General features: G+C 35.3%; 1 protein-coding gene across 7 annotated transcripts in view; it reads right to left on the reverse strand.

Annotated features, from left to right (window-relative positions):
• The window catches only part of WDSUB1 (WD repeat, sterile alpha motif and U-box domain containing 1), a 50970-nt gene that overhangs the window by 15302 nt on the left and 11584 nt on the right, over positions 1-24084 (reverse strand). For all 7 annotated transcript variants that reach the window (XM_027055707.2, XM_027055708.2, XM_015082989.3 and 4 more), the window contains 5 exons: positions 15448-15481; positions 14039-14079; positions 13852-13958; positions 12759-12938; positions 4019-4159 (listed from right to left, as the gene is read on the reverse strand). In XM_027055707.2, the coding sequence (XP_026911508.1) occupies positions 4019-4159; positions 12759-12938; positions 13852-13958; positions 14039-14079; positions 15448-15481 (503 nt within the window). The remainder of the gene's footprint in view (positions 1-4018; positions 4160-12758; positions 12939-13851; positions 13959-14038; positions 14080-15447; positions 15482-24084) is intronic.

Consider the following 24084-nt stretch of genomic DNA (forward strand, 5'->3'; position numbering starts at 1 on the left):
GAAAAATGGCAAAGGACTTAAATAGACATTTCTCCAAAGAAGACATATAAAATGGTCAATATACATAAGAAGGTCAGCATCCTAATCACTAGACAAATGTAAATCAAAACCGCAATGAGATACCACCTCACACCCATCGGGATGGCTATTATAAAACAATACAAACACCAGAAAATAACAAGTCCTGGTAAGGATGTAGAAAACTTGGAACCCTTGTGCACTGCTGGTGAGAATGTAAAATAGTGCCGCCCTGTGGAGATGGTATGGTGGTTCCTCAAAAAATTAAATATAGAATTACTATATGACCTAACAATTCCACTTCTTGGTATATACCCAAAAGAACTAAAGGCAGGGACTTGAGCAGATATTTGTACACTCATGTTCACAGTGGCATTATTCACAATAGCCAAAAGGGAGTAACAACCCAAATGTCCATGGCTGGGTGTATATACCAAATATGGTATATCCACACAATGAAATATTTTTCAGCTTTAAAAAGGAAAGCAATTGTGACACATGCTACAGTGTGCATGAACCCCGAAGACATTATACTAAGTAAAATAAGTCAACACAAAAGGACAAATATTCCATGATTCTACTTCTATGAGGTATCCAGAATAGTCAAATTCAATACCACTGAATTGTACACTCAAAAATTGTTAAAATGGTTTTATATATATGTATATCATCACAATAAAAAAAAATCAATGAATCTAATTGTGTTAAGTAGAATAATGACTCACAAATATGTCCACATCCTAATTGGAACCTATGACTGTGTTGCGTTAACATGGCAAAAGAGAACTAAGGTTGCAAAGGAATTAAGGTCACTAATAAGCTGATTTTAAGACAGGAAATTATTGTATCACATGAGTTCTTAAAAGCCAAAGAGGAAGGTAGGAAGGTGGGTCAAAGAGATGCAATGTGATACAAGAAAGATACTGTCACTAGGTTTGAAGATGGAAAAAGGCCCCAAGCCAAGAAATGAAACAGTCCAAGAGGCCAGTGTATTAGTATCCTATTGTCTCTAGAACAAAATACTACAAACTTAGTGGCTTAACACAATTTGTTATCTTACAGTTCTGCAAATCAGAAATATGACATCAGTTTCACTGGGTTGAAATCAAGGTGTCAGCAGGGTGGCATTCTCTCCAAAGGCTCCAGGGAACAGAAAATCTCTTCCCTTGTCTTTATTAGCTTCTAGAGGCTGCCTAAATTCCTTAGCTCATTGTCTGGTATCAGATAATAACCTCTATCCTGTTGTCACATCTCCTTCTCTGCCCAACTCTTCTGCTTCCCTCTTTCACTTATAAGGATCCTTGTGATTACACTGGGTCTACCCAGATAATACAGGAGACACTTCCATCTCAAGATCCTTAATCACAGTAACATTCATAGGCTCTGGGGATCTAGGACATGGACATTCTGCCTACCACAGCTGGAAACAGCCCTCAGCTTATAGCCAGCAAAAACATACAGGCCTCAGTCCTAAAATCGCAGGGTACTGAATTCTACCAACCTAAATGAGTAAGAAATGGATTCTTCCCTAGAGCCACCAGCAAGGAACAGAACATGCCAATACCTTGACTTTAGCCTGTGAGAATGTACTGGGCCTCTGACCTACAGAAATGTTGTTCTAAGCCACTAATTTTGTGATGATTTGATATGGCAGCAACAGGAAACGAATACAGTAATCAATCATAATACAGGATAAAGGAGAAAAACCATCTTATTTCAGTGGATAAACATTTTAAATATTCTCAGCAATTAGAGATAGAAGAAAACTTCTCTAACTTGATAGAAGGCAGCTTACATCATACTTAATGGAGAAAGATTGAATGCTCCCCCCTGCCCAAGAGCAGATTAAGGTATGACTATCTACTCTTACCACTTCTGTTCAACATTGCACTGCAAATCCTAGCCAGTGTAACAAGAAACAGGAAAAGGGGTGGGGACAGAGGGAGGCATACAAATTGGAAATACAAATCCCTACTTGCAGATGATATGATCACGTATGAAGAAAATCTATGAAAGAGCTATTATTACCCATAAACTAAGCAAGGTCACAGAATACAAAGTCAGTCTACCAAATCAACTGTGGAATACCAAGCAATGAAGAATTGGGAATTGAAAATTTTTAAAAACTACTTTTTTAAAAGTTTATTTATCTTTGATAGAGAGAGAGAGGGTGTGCATGTGCACATGCATGGGAGAGGAGCAGAGAGAGGGAGAGAGAGAATCCCAGGCAGGCTCCTCACTGTCAGTGCAGAGCCCAACATGGGCTATCCTTATGAACTGTGAGATCATGACCTGAGTGAAAATCAAGAGTCAGATGCTTAACTGACTGAGCCACTGAAGCACCCCACAACTAGTATTTATAGTGTCATAAAAATAGTAAATACCTAAGGACAGTATTAGCAAAGTATGGGCAAAACCTATAGACTGAAATATAAAGACCTAAGTAAATGGAGAGCTGTGTGATATTCATGAGTTGGAAATGTCGATTCTGAATTGCTCTATAGATTAAACACCATTCTCATCAAATTCCTGGCAAGCTTTTATACAAATTCCTGGCAACCTACAAAACATTGTGGAAAGAAGTAAAGACGACACAAATAAATGGAAAGGCATCCTGTATTCATGGATTGGAAGAGTTAATGTTGTTAAAATTCCATACTACCCAAAGTCATCTATAGATGCAACACAACCTCCATCAAAATCCCAATGACACTTTTTACAGAAATAGAAAAAAAATCCATACTAAAATTCACATGGAATCCCAAAGGACTCTAAAGCGCTAAAACAATCCTGAGAAAGAACAAAGCCAGAGGCCTCACACTTGCTGATTTCAAAACATATTACAAAGTTATAGTAATCAAAATAGTATGGTACTGACTATACTAAGACAAACATATAGACCAATGGAATGAAATAACTGAGAAATAAATCCTCACATATGTGGTCAAATGATCTTCAACAAGGATGCCACGACCATACAATGGGGAAAGACCACACACTTTTCAAATGTCCACTGAATATCCTAACAAAAACTGTCAAAATTGTTCTTTTTCATGTTCATAAAATATTCTCATTGATTAATTCTGCTTTGGAGCACACATACCATAAAAATAACCCTAAGTAATGGGTAATAATAGAAAGAAATAAGTACTAAGATATCAGTGCAATGATATTTACAAAATAAAGATTTCTACTGTTTGGTGTTTGTATGTGTTTGCAAGAGTCAAAATGTAGCATAGAGCCACAGTGGAATAAAGTTATTTAGGCTAAGTCAATATTTAGAAGTGTATAAAGTATTACACAAAGATAAAAAAAAAATATGGATTCACTGATTACAACTAGATAAAGTATGTATGCCTATGTCTATTGACAAAGATTAGAAATTAATGTGGAATGATGCAACTTCATAATCTTTAAATCTTATTCCTGTAAGGTTGTTTAAATTCATGGTAGACAAAATAAACATAAGAGATCTCAACAGTCTATCTCAAAAACAGTATTTTAACTTGCATTCTTGTAACCGAACACGCATTTCACAAGTTTAAGTAAAGCTTGTAAAACTTATTCCTTTTGTCCTAACCTACTCCATCCAGTTTTATTACGAAATATATAATGTTCAGGGCACCTAGGTGGCTCAGTGTGTTGAGCCTGTAACTCCTGATTTCGGCTCAGGTCATGGTCTCACCATTCATGAGTTGGAGCCCCATGTCAGGCTCTGTGCTGACAGTGTGGAGCCTGCTTGCAATTCTCTCTCTCTCCCTCTCTCTCTGCCCCTTCCCAACTGGTTCACACACACTCTCTCAAATAAACATTTAAAAACAAAAGAAATATATAATGTTCAACAGTTTACTTCAGATTAAATGACTTAAAATAACTTATGAGCTATAAAACAGAGATTTAAAAAACTTTCCACATTTAAACAAACTTCTGTAAACTATCTACATCATTTATTCATTTAGCACACAACACGCCCTCAAACTTACAAAAGCATCACACATACCTGATGCAATGACAGGATCTTTCATAAGCTCCCTAGTTATTGGACATAGAAATTCATCAGGAATTCCAGAAGAAAGGGTTTTCACCTCTGTCCTGAGCTCTTCAATTTTCCTCAGCACTTTACTCCGCAGCCCTAGAGATTCTGGAAAGAAATTATTCTGTCAGGGTGGGAGAACCTCTGGTAACCTTTATGCAAGTCTTTAGCAAATAGAGAGGTTATCTATTACAACCCAAAATCTTCACACATACTGTTTGACCACACGGAATGGTTTTCTTTATAAATTCTTTAACCAATATTTATAGTACAGAATATCGTGTGGTTAAAATAAATCAGCAACTAATGGTGAGTTTATTCTAAACAAGCTTAGATTCTAAAAGTTTGAGAATTTCAGACTGCTGAATAGTAATATACCATACAACCTTAGAAAAGGCTTGTTGTTATTGGTTATGTATTTAAGCAAAAAATTTCCTAAGAACAATTTTTAAACATCTTCAGTTTAATAATGGAAAAATTCCATCTTATATGTAAAACATTTTTGAAATTGGAAATACTATTGGCCGATCTCATATGAAACACAATCATGAAGCTCATCTGTTTGTCCCAGACTGTACACACAAGTTAAACTCACTCATTTGCATTTTTACTTTATCAAGTTTTAAAAATTACCTTCATTTTCAGCTTCTGGAAGTTGAGAGTAATTAATTGTAGGAGGTTTAGTGTTATTAGCTGTTTATCTTTTTAGAACTGACAGTTCTACTTTATTTTTTTTTAACGTTTATTTATTTTTGAGACAGAGACAGAGCATGAACGGGGGAGGGTCAGAGAGAGAGGGAGACACAGAATCTGAAGCAGGTTCCAGGCGCTGAGAGGTCAGCACAGAGCCCGACGCGGGGCTCGAACTCACGGACCGTGAGATCATGACCTGAGCTGAAGTCGGACGCTTAACTGACTGAGCCACCCAGGTGCCCTAGTGACAGTTCTACTTTAGACAGAGACATGTGAAGGTAGGGGGGTGGGTAGAAGAAAAAAATTACATTTTACAACACCTCACAGTTTTCATGAAAAGCCAAATCAGCTTTTTATTTTGTTGGGAGGCAATTCTTCAGGGTGTTTATACACCCCTTATGATGACTTTTTTGCAGTAATTTGTGTCCTTCCCAGAGGGCAGATTTGTTCTGTGATAGGTACAAAGATAAAATGACTCTTGGGCTAGGTTTGCTAGCAATCCCCTCAAAAGATGAAAGAGTTTCGTGAGCTCAGGGTATCTCCGCTATGACACAGACACAAACTGCCCTCACAAAACTTCGGGGGGAAAGAAAAACCTTGAAGCTCATGCTGCTTGCTGTGCCCTGAGGAATACACTGTTTAAATCTGTTCGGATTCGTGGCCCACAATCTACGGAAGTGTGGCAAGTCAACCTAGCAGCCGCCTGCCTCTTAGGGACTACGGCACTGCTTTCCTAGGAATTCTTTCCTATGTAATTCACCGAAACCAAATTGAAGAGTTTTTAAACAGTTTTTTAAAAGTACCACAACATGTTTACAATTAGAAGTCATCTCATTTAAAGGGATAGTTATACAACATACAAGAAAAAGATATAGAAGCATTTAATATTATGAAAAATATATATTTCCCTGTCAAAAATATGGGTGCTAATATTTAGAATGCTTATGATTTTTATAATAGATAACACAGAAAACGTATTTCAAAATGCCCCCAGATAAGAAAAAGTTAAATTGGGTGTTATCCGTGTCCAATTTTAATGTCATTTAAAAATGGAATCAGATCACTTTGCCCTCAGGGAAGCAATTACCAAGTGATATCCCCAGAGCTTAGCCAGAAACAAATATCTCCTTTTGTGACTGGGGGTTGGGAGTGGGTGTTATTAAATTTAATTGCTCAGGAAGAAAAGACCCTTACCAGCTGATGGCTAGTAAACCCTTAGTATGGGTAATGGGAACTATCTGGATATATTTATTGTAACTCTGAAAAGGCATGTGGTTCTTAATAAGATGTCAAGTTAAATAGGACAATTCCTGTACTCTCTTCTCCAACCCTGAAAATGCTACATAATTGAGAACTGATGGAGTCTACACACAAATAACAACCAAAGATATAAAACACAACTCTGAAAAGCCCCTAAGAAAATAGAGGTAACTGGGTTCCAGAGTGAGGGATGGAAGATGGCCACTTACAGCAGAGATATGTGTACACGAATGGAAGAGAGACCTTGATACCTCTACCGTTCTCTCTACCAGCTGTGTCCTGTATGGATCACTGCTGAAGCAGCAAGGCCAGCAATGGCTGGAGGCACCATAACAAGACAGAGCTGTCGCCCAGAACTAAGAAAAACAGCTCATCAGGCTGGTCACTCCATCACCTCTCCACTGCCCAGAGAGAGAACAACAAAACCAGAAGCCAGTTTCTCAGGAAAGAACAGAACAACAAAAACATATTTTAAAAAAAAAAAAACTATTAAAAAAAAAACTCCTGACTAGAATGGTGAAGGGAAAACAAAGACGTACAAACGATAGGAAAAGAAAAGGGAAACATGATGATAGATACAAGTAGGGATTTTTTTCAAAAGGATTTGGATAAGTCGGTGGTAGAAGCAGTATAGTTTTTTAATTTCTCCGAATCTCTACATAAAAAAAGAGTGAGAGAGCAAAATCAAATCCCACAGACAATCTCCGCAACAAAGTAAAGTGGCGAGGTGTCTCACAAACACCACCGTATAAGCAGGCGAGGACAAACCACCAACCTCCACAGACCTGTGGTTGACACCTGTGTGGAAGTAACAGGACATCTGACCGGCCTAAGGAAAGGAGCCCCCCCAAATGCCCACAAGTTCCCACTGGAAAGTGTGGTGGGCCAATTTAAGAGCAGCAACTGAACTGCCCAGTCCAGCAGCAGGTCCATGCACAGGCTCACAGTAACTAGACCAGAACTAAAGGGACTGTGTCACTTTAATCGTGTATAACAACAACAACAACAAAACAGTGAGTGTTCCAGTAGTTCATGATAGTTCACTTAGGCAACAAATGAAAATCTACATAAGGAAGTAGTTCTAGGAATTGAAGAAACTCAAAATCTAAGGATGCTCAGTTGCTGCATAAAGTTTGAAAAAGCATCTGATTGAACAATTTGATATTATAATTTTAAGCTAGAAAATGATAAAAATGTCTCATGTGCTTTATGGTTTCTTGGAAAGACAAGAGCAAAAGGTAGAAGAAGCATTTTGAAAAAACTTCATTCCCAATTAGGACTCTATGATTGATAATTATTTGAATGTAGGTATAAGGACTGACATGATATAGAATAGTTCTTCGGCATTTGTCATTCCAGGTTTCTACCACTATATCATCTACAGCAATTCCACACTCCAAGGCAGGCAGCAATTTAAAATTTCTGAGACCCAAACATAAACTGAAGCCAAGGTGCAGATGAAAGTCATGTGGCCAGATTTACTGCTTGCCTACTATCACATCTCAGAAGCGAGAGACTCTCGCTCTTCACCCTTCATACTTAATGACTTTTGAATGAGAGATTAAATACTATAGTGCAGTTCACAAATTCGTGGATTCACAAATGTCTTAAGACAGCTCTCTCTCTCAATGTCAAGGATCTTTTGTACCTATAATCTGTCTGGACATTTCTTATGAAAACATGGGACTAAATATAAAGAGTTATCTTCTAGTTACAACTGGCTAGTGTACCCTGGTTTCCATTAACACAATCCTAAGAAAGGATGGTTATCCTAGATTAAAGCATCAAACTCCAGCAGATATTCAAGTCTATAGAAAGTTCCTTTATTATATATTTATAAAAGGCTCACTAGAAAATTTCATAGACTGCTTGATTCCTAAAAAGTAACTTTTTAAGTGTCAAACATAATAGATACACATACTTTGGTCTCTAACACCCCAATGTGCTTTACTGCACAATTCCTCCATATGACGAATACACAAATTCCTATTTACTCGCGTTGACTTAGGAACTGTTCTAACAATTGTATCACAAGTCAAAAGCAAGTAAGAGAGTTATGCATCTAAAGAATAAAATTCATTATCATTTACTCATCAGTTTGCCTCTTAGCACATTTTTTCTTTAGACTCAATTTCAATTCTCTATTATGCCAATATACTATCTTAAGAATCTGCTTTTCTTAAAATTCAAGACTAAAAGAAATTCACTGTAGCTTAAAGTAGTACTTGTAGAAGATTAAAGTTAACTTCTTGATCCTTTATAATTCTTTATAATTCTATAAAAACTTTCAAATACTGTAGAATTATGTGAAAAAATAAATACCCTAGCCCATTTACTAATTTATTCTGTTTAATTTGCCAACTTTCCAAATCTTAAACACACAGAATAGATTCATTATTTACTAGAAAATGTTAACATTTTTGTCTCCATTCATAATAATAATTTTCCTAATTCCACTATTAGACCACTATACAAGTTAAATTATATTTCAATTTTGGCTTGGGCCTGATAGTTCTGAAACTTATTTCACTGAAGTTTAAAATGATTGTAACTACTAATCCTGGGACTCATCCTTCAAAAACTATTTCAAATCATTAATTAAATCCTATAAGAATTTCTTATTATTTATTTATCTACCAGAATAGAATTCTATTCCTATTGTTTTTACTATGCTTCTTTTGTTTTCAAACATCCTTTGTTGAAATCTGAAATTATTGTTTTATAGTGTTAAGTGCTTCTAAATGATAAGGTACTGTTAAGATTTATTGTGAGAGAGTAATAAGAAATCAACTAATGAAGATGCAAAAATCAGCAGAAAAACAAACAACGCTACACTGTTACCAACTTTCAGGAGGAAAGAAAAAATTATAAAGGCAATAAGTCATTAGAAATACAAAAACAGCTCTCATAATATGGCCAGAGTACAAAACCATCTGACCCTAAGTATTTTCACAAATCATCATTATGTTAACTTTTTAAAGGCCGTAAGATTTCAAGAGATTTAAATACACTCATATGCTATATTTACCATATAAGGAAAGTATAACACTATACTCCAAAATGGTTTTAATATTTTTTTTTGTTATTTGACTCTTCATTAACAATAAATCTCACTATGGATATCCTATTTTCTATGCTTTCTCAGTAGGATTTCATTATAGCATGTTAATAGTAGTGTCCGGTTATTAGTTTTATTACAGCATGACATTAAGTCTTCAAACTAGGGGCGCCTGGGTGGCTCAGTCGGTTGAGCACCTGACTTTGGCTCAGGTCACAATCTCACAGTTCGTGGGTTCAAGCCCAGCATAGGCTCTGTGCTGACAGCTTGCTCAGAGCCTGGAGCCTGCTTCAGATTCTTTGTCTCCTTTTCTCTTTGCCCCTCCCCCACTCACGCTTTGTCTCACTCTGTTTGTCAAAAATAAACGTAAAAAATAAAAAAATAAAAACAAAAGACTTCAAACTATTTTTGATAAGGATCTAGTCTCCAGAACATAATAAACAACTCTTACAACTCAACAACTTAAAGACAAATAAACCAGTTTAAAAATATTTTTAACAATTTTAACTTCTCAGACATTTCTCTGAAGAAGATACATAAATGGCCAATAAGAACTTGAAAAGATACTCCATATAATTAGGTAAACACAAACCCAAACCACAATCTACATCTACAAGGGTGGCTATAATCAAGATGACAGGTAATAACAAGTACTGAGAAAGAGGTGAAGAAACTGGACACCTTACATATTGAAGCACTTACACATACAAAACATGGATGAACCTTGACAGCATTATGTTACAAAGAAGAAGCCAGATACAAAGGGCACCTACTGTATGGTTCCACTTACAAGAAATATCCCAAACAGACAAATCCATAAAGACAAAGTAGATTAGTGGTTGCCAGAGGCTAGGGAGAGAGAATGGGGTTCTTTTGAGGGGATAAAAATGTTCTGAAAATAGACAGTGTTGTTGATGGTTATAAAACTCTATGAATACACTAAAAACCACTGAATTATACACTTAAGGAAAGATGACTTGTATACTGAAAATGACAAAGCATTTTTAAAAGAAATGAAGAAGACCTGAATAAACTGAAAAACGTCCTGTGCTTATGGATTGGAAAACTTAAGATGACAATAATCCCCAAATTAATTCACAGATTCAATATAATCCCTATCAAAATTGGCTTTTCTTTTTAATGTTTATTTTTGAGAAAGAGCAAGTGGGGGAGGAGCACAGAGAGAGGGAAACACAATCCAAAGCTGGCTCTGCACTGTCAGCTCAGAGCCTGATGCGGGGCTCAAACTCACAAACCACGAGATCATGACCTGAGCTGAAATCAAGAGTTGGACACTTGGGGTACCTGGGTGGCTCAGTCAGTTAACTGTCCAACTTCAGCTCAGGTCATGATCTGGTGGTTCATGAGTCTGAGCCCCAAGTCAGGCTCTGTGCTGATAGCTCAGAGCTGCTTAGAGCCTGCTTTGGATTCTGTGTCTCTCTCTCTCTCTCTGCTCCTCCCCAGCTTGTGTTCTCTGTCTGTCAAAACTAAAATAAACATTAAAAATTAAAAAAAAAAAAAAAGAGTTCGACACTTAACTGAGCCACCCATGCAACCGCGAAATAAGTGGCTTTTTAAGGAGTGCACTTCTGATGGGCACCAGGTATTGTATGGAAATGTTGAGTCACTATATTGTACACCTGAAACTAATATTATACTGTGTTAACTAACAGGAATTTAAATTAAAACTTAAAAATTAATTAATTAATTAAATAAATCCACCTGATTTTAAACAGAAATTGACAAGTTGATTCTAAAATTCATATGGAAATGCAAGGGACCGAGAAAAACAAAACCAATCTTGAAGCAGAAAAAAAAAAAAAAGAGGACCCACACTTTTCAATTTCAAAACCTACTACAAAGCTACAGTAATTAAGACAGCATGAGCATAAGAATCAACAAATATGTCAATGATAGAATTAAGAGTCCAGAAATAAATCCTCACATTTATGGTCAATTGATTTTTAACAAGGGTGCCAAGACAATCCCAAAAGGCAAGAATAGTCTTTTCGACAAATTGTGCTAGGACAGCAGCTAGATATTGACATCTGAAAGAGTGAAGCTGGACCCCTATACTCATACCATATCCAAAAATGAAGTCAAAATTGATCACACACCTAAATGTAGGAGCTAGACATATAAATTCATAGAAGAAAAACAGGTTTAAATCTTTGAGACTTAGAATTAGGCAACAGTTTATTAGGTATGACACCTACAGCCTAAGCAACAATAGGAAAAAAGATAAATTGGACTTCATCACAATTTTTAAATTTCTGTGCTTCAAAGGGCACTATCAAGCAAGTATAAGGCTAACCTACAGAAAGGGAGAAAATATTTCCAAATCACATATCTAATAAAAGCCTCATACCCAAATTTATATAAAAAATAATAAAAAGACAAATAACCCAGTTTTTAAAATGGCCAAAGGATCTTAACAGACATTTCCACAAAGAAGATCTACAGATAGCTAACAAGCATATGGAAAGATGTTCAACATCACCAGTCACCAGGAAATGTATACTGAAACCATAATGAGAAACCACTAGGATGGCTATAATTAAAAAAAACACATGTTGATGAGGATGTGGAGAAATCGAAATTCTTGGGGTGTCTGGGTGGCTCAGTCAGTTAAGTGTCTGATTTTGGCTCAGGTCATGATCCCTGGTTCACAAGTTGAACTCCCACATCGGGGGCTCTGTGCTGACAGCTCAGCGCCTGGAGCCTGCTTCAGATTCTGTGTCTCCCTCTCTCTCTGCCCCTTCCCTGCTCGCACTGTCTCTCTCTCTCTCTCTCAAATATACAGACATTAAAGAAAATTTAAAAAAAAGAAAAGAAAAGAAACTGAAATTCTCATATATATAGCTGGTGAGAACATAAAATAGCACAGCTTCTTTGGAAATAGTCTGGCAGTTCCTCAAATGTAAGCACAGAGTTACTATATGACCCACCAATTCCACTCCCAATTATACACCCAAGAAAACTGCAAAGATACTATACAAAAGCGTGTACACAAATGTTCAGAGCAGCATTATTCACAATAGTCAAAAATGGAAACAATCTAAATTCAATCAACTGATAAATGGATAGCAAAAAGTGATAAATTTATACTGTGAAATATTAGTCATCTGAAGAAATGAAGCACTAATATATGCTATAACATGGATGAACTCTGAAAACATGCTAAGCCAGAAAAGGGAGCATATTGTATGATTCCATTTCTATGAAATGTCAAGAAGAGGCAAATCCTTAGAGACAAAATGCAGATTAGTGGTTGCCAGGAGCTAGAAAGAAAGGGAAAGAGGAGTGACCGCTCATGAGCATGGGGTTTCTTTTTGAAGGGATGAAAATGTTGTGTGATTAGACAGTGGTGGTGGCTATACAACTCTGTGGATATACTAAAAATCACTGCGTTGTACACTTATAAAAGGGTGAGTTTTATCATGTGAATTACATCTCAATTTCTAAAATAAATACATTTTGAAAATTAATTACATGGTGGCTTTAGTTACTTAAAGAAATACCACATAACATTTCTTTTCCATAATCTAACCTACATAATCCTTCTCTACAAAGAAATATACCAGCATAATTACTGTGCCAGAACAGTAAGAGGAAAGCATTAATACAACTGAAACCAATTTCAGAGTAAATTATTAAAAGTCGCTTTTAAGAATGCCCATCTTCCACTAATCTTACCAATTTTCAAATCATCAGCCAGACTTTCTTTGGTGAGATTCAACAATTCTCTTCCATCAATGTTATTCATTTTGAAAATACCAACAAGGTCATTTAAACCTTGGGCACAAAGCCACACTGAAACATCATCCTCTGACCAGTCTTCAGGAAATTGCTTCGCCTCGTCTTCTGTGCTCCTTGCTTAAAAACAAACCCACAAACAGAAAGGCAGGTAAAATAACAATGAAGGAAAGTATTGCCTTTATGAATATTCTCACTGAGAATTAAAAACTAAATAAAATTTCCTTAAAGCTGTGTTTTAGCAACCTTTTAAGAAATTTCAAAAAAATCAAATAACACTATGTACAGTTACAATATTATTTAATACTATATTAAATACTACTCTCTTGGAACTTTTCAGTCTAGAAAAACAATTTTTTATTATATAAAATTCATATCAGCAAAAGTACTCTGCTCTATTGTCTGCATATCAGCACCACTATTCGGTTAATTCTGACAGTAATAAAAGTAAAATTCCTAAATTATGTGTCAACATTGCTTGATGAGGCCAAAAATAAAACGAACAAAGTAAAACTCTGCTATTTTGTTCTCAGGCTATATTTATCTGAAAAAGCAGTATGCGTACAAATAAATAGCTTATAAAAAAATTGGGAGGTATGATTTCCATGAATGTGCTCCTAAAAGGATTTACCAACAGCTTTAACATATATAAACTACTTGAAACACTAGATTCTCTAAAATTATTTTTAAATTATACATTCGGATATACACTTCATATTGAGAAAAAGCAAAGTGAGTAATTTGTTAAAAATTTACGTGATTTAAAAAAATTTTTTTTAATGTTTTTTTATTTTTGAAAGAGAAAGACCGAGTGTGAATGGGGGAGGGGCAGAGAGCGAGAGGGAGACAGAATCTGAAGCAGACTCCAGGCATCGAGCTGTCAGCACAGAGCCTGACTTGGGCCTCAAACTCGTGAACCATGAGATCATGACACTTAACTGATTGAGCCACCCAGGTGCCCCCAAAAATTACAGATTTTTTAATTTAACGGTGAATGGGATTGAACTGGGTTAAATATGATGCCCTTACTAACCTTGGCAAGGTGTTTCCAGATCAAATTGCCAGATGTTCACTGTTTTGTCCATTGAACCAGTAGCAAGTAAAAGGATATTGGGTGCAAAGGCACAAGTTGTGACATACCTAGTTAATAAAAACAACTATTATGTATCCTCAGACTAAATTTTTTATTATATTAATACAAAATGAAGTTAAGTTCAGACCTGGTGTGCTGAGTCAATGTGTGAAGTATATTCTCAGTATTCTGAAAAACAATAAAAACAGCTTTATATTTACTCAGGCAGGAGTAAAGTTACTGATAAAGGCTCATTTGACATAGTTTATATGATACCAGTATTTTATTATAATTAGTCACTAATGTAAGTTGAAACTTTACCCAAAAAAAAGAGAACAGCCTCTATAACTAATAATATTATCAAGTACTTATTTCACTCTCAGTAATTAGCACTGTTGTCTGCTGACCACCCTCCTAGAAATTTTTAGTATAATAGATCCTGGGCTTCTGCTGATGGTTTTGAATTTACTAACAGTAGCCTAAACATCTATTACATGAAATGACCTGTATTTTTGCTATGGCATTTGACTTGTACCCAACTGCAGGACCGGTGAAGAGAAATTAGTCACTTAGATTTTGAGTACACTTAGCTGGCCATCTAGCATCTAGATGTATTTATTAATTTTTAAAAAGTGAAGTATAATTCACAGTGTTATATTAGTTTCAAATGTACAATTAGTTGTATTTAGCTGAGATTCATATACATATTTTATGGAGGAAGTTTAGTGTTCTAGCTATTCTTGTGAACGTAAAATCTTAAGCAAATTTGTTGAGAAACATTCAGGATCTACTTCACCCAGTTTGTATTCTTTTCCATCTCCTGCAGAGCACTCCACGATTTGAATTCCCACATAGAAGACTAGTTTAGATTCCTTGCTTGACCGACTACACTTTGATGATTAACATCTCTGGTTCATTTGCTAGCACGCTGCTGCCTGAACTCCATCATTGTAAGGCTCCATTCAACATGGATTTCTCTTGAGGAATATTTTCATCAACCACATCTTTGCTACATGTAAAACGTTCATTTTTTCTTTTCATACTCATGCAACTCGGTCTTTATTCATATGGCTCTACCAAAAACTGCCATTTTCCCAAGTCTATTAAAACTTACTCTTCCTTCTATCAGTCTCTAAAGCCAGCCAGATCTCTACCAGTGGTAGCCCCTTTCAGCACACCCATCCACAACCCTGGGGTAAATATTCATTCTTTGCTATAATGGAAACCTGGTATAAAAATTTAAGAAAAATCAATTTAAAGTGGTTTGTTTTTTTTTTTTTGGATATTGGTGCTCTTTAAATCTGTATTTTCTTTGATCAGATTAATCATCTATCTTAGACATCTATCCATCTTAAAATCATTACTGAAATATTTAAGGGCCTGTCCCAGAACCAATAACTTGCATAACTATCTTAGCACTTTTGAAAATGTATATTCTTAGGCACTCTAAAAAGAAAAGAAAGTATTTTATCCATCTTGCCTAACAAAACTTGAAGTTCAGTACCCTAATAAACATAATTTACGCATATCACACATGCAAGATTTTGAAATACTTACAGTATCATACACTATGACAGATTTATCCACTGATCTTTAAAAGAAAAAGGAAATTATGGGTGAGAAGTTCTATAAAAGCCAGGTAGTTATTAATATTTTTAAATCATTTAAATAACTTTTTTAGAAAAGGCTGAGATACTGATATACAAACATTTAGAATGCAAGCTTTTTGTTCATATGTATGAACTTTTATTCAAAAGACTACATGCCACATATAAAATTTTTCAGAAAATTATAAACTTTATTAAATACTAGTTTATTACTACTTTATTAATACTAGTATATGCTATTTATACCATCTAGCCATAAACAGAGTAAGCATTTATGATGTATAAATAAGACATAATCCCATATCAAGTTAATAACTCAAAGGGAAAAACCACTATAAGGGAAAGCTATTTATAATTGACTCTCAAACAATGAAGGGATAGGGGCATTGATTCTCCTCTTCCCCATGCAGTTGAAAATCTATGTATGAGAAAGACAGATACCATAGGATTTTTACCCATATATGGAATTTAAGAAACAAAACAGATGAACATAGGGGAAAGGAAAAGAGAGACAGAGAGAGAGAAGAAAGCAAACCATAAAAGACTTCACTATAGAGAACTGAGGGTTGATGGAGGGAGGTGGGCAGGGGATGGGCTAAATGGGTGATGGGTATTAAGGAGGGCACTTGTGTTGAGCACTGGTTGTTATATGTAAGTGATGAATCACTAAATTCTACACCTGAAACCAATATTACCATATATGTTAATTTCTAACTAGAATTTAAATAAAGACTTGAAATAAAAAACAAAAATTTAAAAATAAAAACTATGTGCAAATGTATATCTAGCTATATGGATATATGCATAAATACATGTATGAATCACAAAAATATTCTTGTCAAAAATGATACTATGTGCTACAATTCAAATCTCATTTAAGAAAAAAGAAAATCCACGTATAACTTTTGACTCTTCAAAAACTTAACTACTACTAAGCCTCCTGTTGACTGGAAGCTTTACCAACAACAAATAGTTGATTAACACATATTGTGTATGTTATATGTATTCTATACTGTATTCTTACAATAAAGCTAGAAAAAATAAAATGTTAAGAAAATCTTAAGAGAAAATACTGTACTGTACCAAAAAAACTGCATATAAGTAAACCCATGCAGTTCAAACCCATGCTGTTCAATGGTAAACTATACTTGTTACTTGGTTTTTGTTTCAAACATCATTGTTCTTTATCATTAATATAGCCATGACTTAATTACCAACCTCTCTCTCTACACACACACACACGTCTTGTGACTCATTCCTGAAAACTGTAATTCTAAACTTGGTATGAACTCTGCAAGGTTTCTTTTAGTAGTATAAAATTAAAAACAGCCATCTGGGATTATTCTGGTGGTAAAAAGAAAATCACCAAACAAAGAAAAATGCAAACATTGTAACAAAGTACATAATTAACAATAGATAAATGTGTTTCTGCATAGTATCTTCCCTCTTTAAAAATATATATGATGCTATGGGGCGCCTGGGTGGCGCAGTCGGTTGGGCGTCCGACTTCAGCTCAGGTCACGATCTTGCGGTCCGTGAGTTCGAGCCCCGCGTCAGGCTCTGGGCTGATGGCTCGGAGCCTGGAGCCTGCTTCCGATTCTGTGTCTCCTTCTCTCTCTGCCCCTCCCCCCTTCATGCTCTGTGTCTCTCTGTCTCAAAAATAAATAAACGTTAAAAAAAAAATTTTTTTTAAATATATATGATGCTATATATATGCTATATGCTACACCACGATATACGCTACAAGATAAGATAATACAACAATATAAGTGTTACTAATGTCTGTACAACTTTAATAATATTTATAGTTATTATTATTAAAAGATAGCTGATAAGAGACCACAGGAATCATACCTACTGGAGGGCTTAAAATTCCTTGTTTAGTGTAAGTTATCCAGGGTAGAGGATGGATTTTGACTGCAGAATCTTTATTATAAGTTCAAAATAAGAATTACACTTTAAATGTTCAAATGTAAAATAAAATACAAGAAAGTGGGAAGCACACAGAATGCTTTCTGGATGTAAAAAACAGTTACAGCATTAAATTTTAAATTCCAGCCAAAAAACACTGAAAATATTAATTAGCAGCTAACATTATTTGAGTACATATATACTAAACATAATTTGTGGATACTCTTATTGAGTCCTAAATTCCTCAAGGTACAAGGTATGATTATCAGAATATATAAAATTCTTAGGGAAAACTTTTACTTCTGAGCAGCCTAAAAAAGAAAACTAAAAGGAAATTCCACCTTCTTAACTACACGTAGTGCAATTAAAACTGACTCATCCTAATACTATAGCACTTGAAAAGCTGGATCACCATTAGTAATCTTTATGAGCATCTAATATTGGGAAGACAGAAATAAGGACAACAAGCAAGAGTTCACATACGAGAACAGCATGAAATAAGGCCAAAAATGTAGACTAGAACAAAAATACAAAGTACCCAAGAAATGCAGGCAATCCTGTAGGCAACAGATAGCCATGAAGGCAATGGAATAGGTTCACTTGATATTGAAGTAAAAAAAAAAAAAAAGTGAATCTGAGAAGCAAAAGGCCAAACATTAAGATCTCCTAAGAGTCTAAACATCCAACCAAGAAGAATAGAAATTATGAATGAAGATGTGTGGACTTAGGAAGATAGAAAAGATTGTCAACTCACCTCCTATAACCTCTAATTTGACTAATGGGATTCAAAGAAAGATACCATAGGATTTGATAGCTGATTAGATTTAGTGGAAGGAAATTCGAGTTAGGAAAAAAATAATAGTTTTTAATATTTGAGATTTGAGTTGGAAAGACCAGGAGAATAACAGAACCACTGTAAACAGACACAAAATAAAATACTTTGAAATCACTCAAGCAATATAAAACCTCAAAACATTCCCTAAATTGAACCTGAACCAACACTGAACAAGAAGTCCAATTGTCTGGTGCCCCTGGTTATACATTTCCTGCCTGCTTTATGTAACTCTTTCTCCAACTTTTCATATCTACATCCCACCACAATCTGCCCTGTCACTTTAAGCCCAGGTTTCCTTATAAAGGAAGTATTAGTTTTCAAGCCTTTTGATACTGCATTCCTTCAGTTTTGTGGCACTCTAAAACCTCAACTCCGCTCACTCAAGACTACAAGACAAACATGTCAATTATATCTAGACGGTTACTGGGTGAGAGCAATAATACATATTGTTATGTGTTTGATATTGAAGAGCATACATAGACTCATGGGTGATCAGTGACATTATGACGTACAGCCACCCAGATCAGAAATCACCAAAGCATTTTAATCTAAACTAGCTTTATACAATGGCAAAAAACAAACAAACAAACAAACAAACAAAAAAACCCTAATCAAATGAAATTACCAACATTTCTTTAGGTCAAGTGTGTTCCTAAGTTTTAAAGATTTATTTTACACTCAAGCATTTTTATTTTAAATGTATTTATCTATGGGGGTGCCTGGTGGCTCAGTGAGTTAAACATCTGACTCTTGATTTCGGCTCAGTTCATGATCTCTGGGTTGTGAGATCAAGCCCCTCATTGGACTCTGTGTTGAATGTGGAACCTGCTTAGGATTCTCTCTGCCCCTCCCCTAATCATGCTTGCTTGCTCTCTCTCTCTCTCTCTCTCTCTCAAAAAAAAGGGAGGGGTAATTATCTATGTTTCTTCTCACTCATAAAGTATTTGAAGTCTCTTATAAGATGTAGCAAAAACAAGGTAAAAATTATATGAGGAAACTGGAGACAAAGAGAATACAAAGATGAGGTGGGGAAGAAAAATAAAGATAAAGATTAAAAATAAAAATATACGTCATAAAATCCAGTCCACCTTGCCATAGGAGGGCTGCAAGTTTGGTTCTGAGCTTCTTTAGCAATTAAAAAAAATGTAGAAACACAAACTCCAAGTTTGGAAAAGAGACCTCAATTCCTCAGACTGAGACCTGATTTTCCCCAAGGTGTTTACAGAGAGGATACTATGACAAAAAGTCCTCAACAACTGTTTCAAAGACACATGGTTAATTTCAAACATTTAGTTTATAATACCCCTCAGTATAGGACAACAGTTGAAACTTCAAGCAGAAGTCAGAAAATGAGGAAGTAAAATGTTATGTTATATAACTGCCCAATGTTTTATATTACACAAAAAATAATAAACATAATGTTTAATAAACAATTATTATGCCCTCAAAATAAATAATGCTTTGCTGGAATTTTCTTTTTTTTTTTTTAAGTTTGTTTATTTTGAGAGAGGGGCAGAGAGACAGGGAGAGAGAGAATCCCAAGCAGGCTCCACACATCAGTGCAGAGCCTGACACAGGGCTCAACCTCATGAACTAGGAGATCATGACCTGAGTAGAAACTAAGAGTCAGACATTGAACTGACTGAGCCACCCAGGTGCCCCCAGCATTTTCTTATTTAAGCTTCATAACAATCTTATGAGGAAAGTGTTATTACTTTCTCTATTTTATAATTCAGAGAAATGAAGTTGAGATAAGATATGGAATTAGAAACTGTTCAAGGTCACACAGCTAGTAAATGGCAGGATTGGGATGAAAACTAGTTCTATGTGATCCCAAAACCCAACTTTTTGCATTTTACTTCCTAGAACATCATCCCCCATGAATGTATTAACATTAAAATTGATTCATAATGGGGATGGTTTTAGCCTAAAAACACATAAGGCAGATGACATGGCCATTCATATTTCATTAAAGCTTTCACAAGACATCTAATTTAAAGCAATGCAATATCTAATTTTATCTTTATTTATCTATTGATAAATCGCCATCATGCACTTTTAGGCTACTAAATGTACTGACCTGTTCTATAGGATTATAAACAATGTTGTAAAGAGATAGAGGGGAAAAGATGATTTTGGAAGAGTGATCTCAAGCCTTATTCTAGTCATTACTGAGCAAGAGAAGGTTGTTTGTTAAAGCCACTCCAAATTCATGACAATAAAACTCTATCCTTTACATTTACAAAATAGATAAAATATAAACAAACATCTTGTTGGATGAAAGGGTACATTTCTCAGCCTTTCTGGAATAAGGTTCCTGGTCTTATTCCTCTCCTGCTTAGCAGAAAAAGAATGACAGATGACTGGAAAGTTTGGGGGAAGACATTAGGCCATTTGGCCCAGCCCCTTCTCTTTTACCTGATCTGCTTCTGCAGGGGAAGTCTGCAGTGGTGCTGGCGGCCCAAGAGCAGTGAGCAAGTCAGCTGCAAATCTACAGACATGTCATCCAGTCTGTCCTGTAGTTCTCTGTCACTGGTTTCCGACTCAAGAAGAAGAAAAGGGTGGGCACCTGGGTAGCTCAGTAGGTTAAGCATCCAACTTTGGCTCAGGTCCTGATCTCACAGTTCATGAGTTTGAGTCCCACACTGGGTGCTCTGCTTTCAGTGTGGAGCCTGCTTATGATTTTCTCTCTCTCTCTCTCTCTCTCTCTCTCTCTCTCTCTCTCTCACTCTCTCACTCTCTCTCTGCCCCTCCCATGCTCATGCTCTTTCTCTCTCAAAAATAAACATTTAAAAAAATTTTTAAAACAGGGGCGACTGGGTGGCTCAGTCGGTTAAGCGGCCGACTTCGGCTCAGGTCATGATCTCGCGGTCCGTGAGTTTGAGCCCTGCTTGGGGCTCTGTGCTGACGGCTCAGAGCCTGGAGCCTGTTTCAGATTCTGTGTCTCCCTCTCTCTGACCCTCCCCCGTTCATGCTCTGTCTCTCTCTGTCTCAAAAATAAATAAACGTTAAAAAAAAATTTTTTTTAATTTTTTTAAAAGAAGAAAAGAGGGTTTTATCTATTGAACTCTAATAACAATGAGCATTTTAAAACTGGTTTCCAAGGAATCCTACCTACTAGAACTGAGAATTTATGGAAAGTGGCAACCCTATTTGAATTAGGAAGACTGATCTTTCCTGCCTGAACAAAAGCTATATGTTTGTTTTATCTGGTTGATCAAGAGAAGTAGGGTAGAACAAAAGACAAATTCTGCCAAAGCCTAGAGGAAAATTATTAGAAGAGAGATGCAGAGAAAGATGGAATAAATTCCTACGTATTTTGTTCCATCGTGGGTGATGCCATCATAGCTCTGAGAACTAATGAAATATGTGAAGCAGACATGAGAACCCATGTATCTTCTGCTAGCCCAGATATTGAAGAGATTTTAAATAATGTAAAACAATGCCACTCTTTTTATTTTTCCTAAGAAAAAAATCTTAACATGCAATGAGTATATATTTTTAATGAATTAAAAATATTTTAGAATTTTCTCAGTTTTATTTTTGGTATATAGCAATATACATATATATATGTATATATATGTAATATATATCACATATATACACACACATACATGTAATATATATATTACACACATATACATGTAATATATACATATATATCATATAGATATCATATATAGAGATCATATATAGATATCATATATATATATATATATATATATATATATATATATATATATATATATAGCATATATATGATATATATCATCCATATAAGCAAAAGCTCTTTGAGGTCAATAACTTTTAAGAATGTCAAAGAATCCTAAAACCAAAATGTATGAGAACCATTGACCTAAATCATAGTTTAATTTCTTTATTTAACCTTTAACACCCATCTCTCCTATAGCTAGGAGATGCATATTAGAAATGCTTTCAAAGTTTCAATTGTTTTCCTAAATCTATACCAAGTTATAACAACATCCTAGTTCTCTTTCATCTCTACAATCTATTTTTCCAGCCTCAATTCCCATTACTCCTTTTTACATTTATCATACTTTTTTTTTTTTTTAAGATTTATTTCGTTTTGAGAGAGAGAGAGAGAGAGAGAGAGAGTGCAAGCTGGGGAGGGGCTAAAGGACAGAAAGAGAATCTCAAGCAGGCTCCACACTCAGCACAGAGTCTGACAAGGGCTAGATTCCACAACCCTGGGATCATGACCTGAGCCAAAATCAAGAGTTGGACACTCAACCAAATGAGCCACCCAGGCACCTCTCCATTTATAATACATTGTAATTCACTCAAGAATTTCCTGCCTCTTGGAATGCCCTGTTTCCCCAATCCTCCCATATCTGCATAAATTCCATAATGCCTTTTACATAGTTACCCTGCATCTATCCCCTATACAACTTCCTAAGCACACCTGACCTATAATCCCATTCTGGGGTCAATTCATTTTTCCTATGTAGCCACTTGTATTCAAAAATCTTTTATCCTACTCACTTTTTTCCTACTCTCTCTTTAGCAGATGTATCCATTCCATCTTACCAATGATTCTTAGTTGCAGATGGAATCTATTATCAACCAATTAACTTGTTCTTTATCTACTCACGAAATATAGTTAAAACATATGTCCCAATTCTCCTAAAAGACTAAATGTTTATCTTTCACCATCCTTTACATTTCCAAACAATTCACTTGCCTATATATTTATCCAAATGAACTAAGAATATTCAGAAAAATATCTGAATGTGACCTAGAGCACATATGCCAAAAAGTATTTAATAATGTAAAATTCCATTAATCCAGAATGACTGAAAAGGTCTATCTTAGTTAACATAAAATACTAATTATAAATGACATATATATAAGGAAGTATGCTATAAAATGCCATTTTTATAGCACAAATAGTAACACAAAAACTATACTGAATATCACTTAATACTTCTTTCATGATTCAGAAAGCAAAGACATGTTAGATCTTGTATTATTATTAGGTTATCACGTGAACATCAAGATAGAGAATCAAAACGTCTTTAAGGGCACACTGTCTTATACTTCCTTTTACATGCCCTATTGCAATGGCAGAGACCTGGGTACATAAGAGAGTCATAAATACTTGCTGAATTTCATACCATCATTTTGTCAATTCACCTCTCAAAAATGAAATGTACAATATATCCCCCCAAACAACAGAAGGAAATCCACTTTATTTGTTTAAACTTTCCACTGATTTCAATCCTAGGTCAAAGGAGAATTACTATAAATGCTTTTTTGATGAGCCATTTTCATCATTTGAGATGAAAGAGTCAATCTAAAATGATGGCAATATAACTAATTATTTGGCTTTTATCTGGCAAGGATTAGAGAATATGGGAAAAGAACTATCAGGTTCAGTCCAGAATATTTTAAGTGAATGTTAGGAGCCTAAATATCGTGGCTGGAGCAAAAGCTGCTGTGAAGAGCTATGAATGTGCATTTCAGTGCTATGACCTGTGAGATCAGACAGGCAAGTTTGCAAAAATCCAATGGCAGCAAGGAGAAAATATACCAAAGTACACAAATAGGAGAATATAAAGTAACTGAATCATACCACTGTGTACCAAACCAATTGCTTTATAGAACAAAGTTTTGGAAAATAGAAGCCAAGATTAAAATTTTCAACAGAGAACTAGAGATCATAAAAAGTGACATAGTGGACCTGGAAAAACTAGCCAAATAGAAATGCCAGGAACAAAAAGTAAAATAACCAAAATTAAAGATCCATCAATGGACCAGTTTAAAGTAACATATCAGATAAAGCTAAGGAGGGCATCAGCAAAGGAGAAATTATTCAGAATA

This window comes from Acinonyx jubatus, chromosome C1 (assembly GCF_027475565.1).
Source record: "Acinonyx jubatus isolate Ajub_Pintada_27869175 chromosome C1, VMU_Ajub_asm_v1.0, whole genome shotgun sequence".
Classification (NCBI taxonomy): domain Eukaryota; kingdom Metazoa; phylum Chordata; class Mammalia; order Carnivora; family Felidae; genus Acinonyx; species Acinonyx jubatus.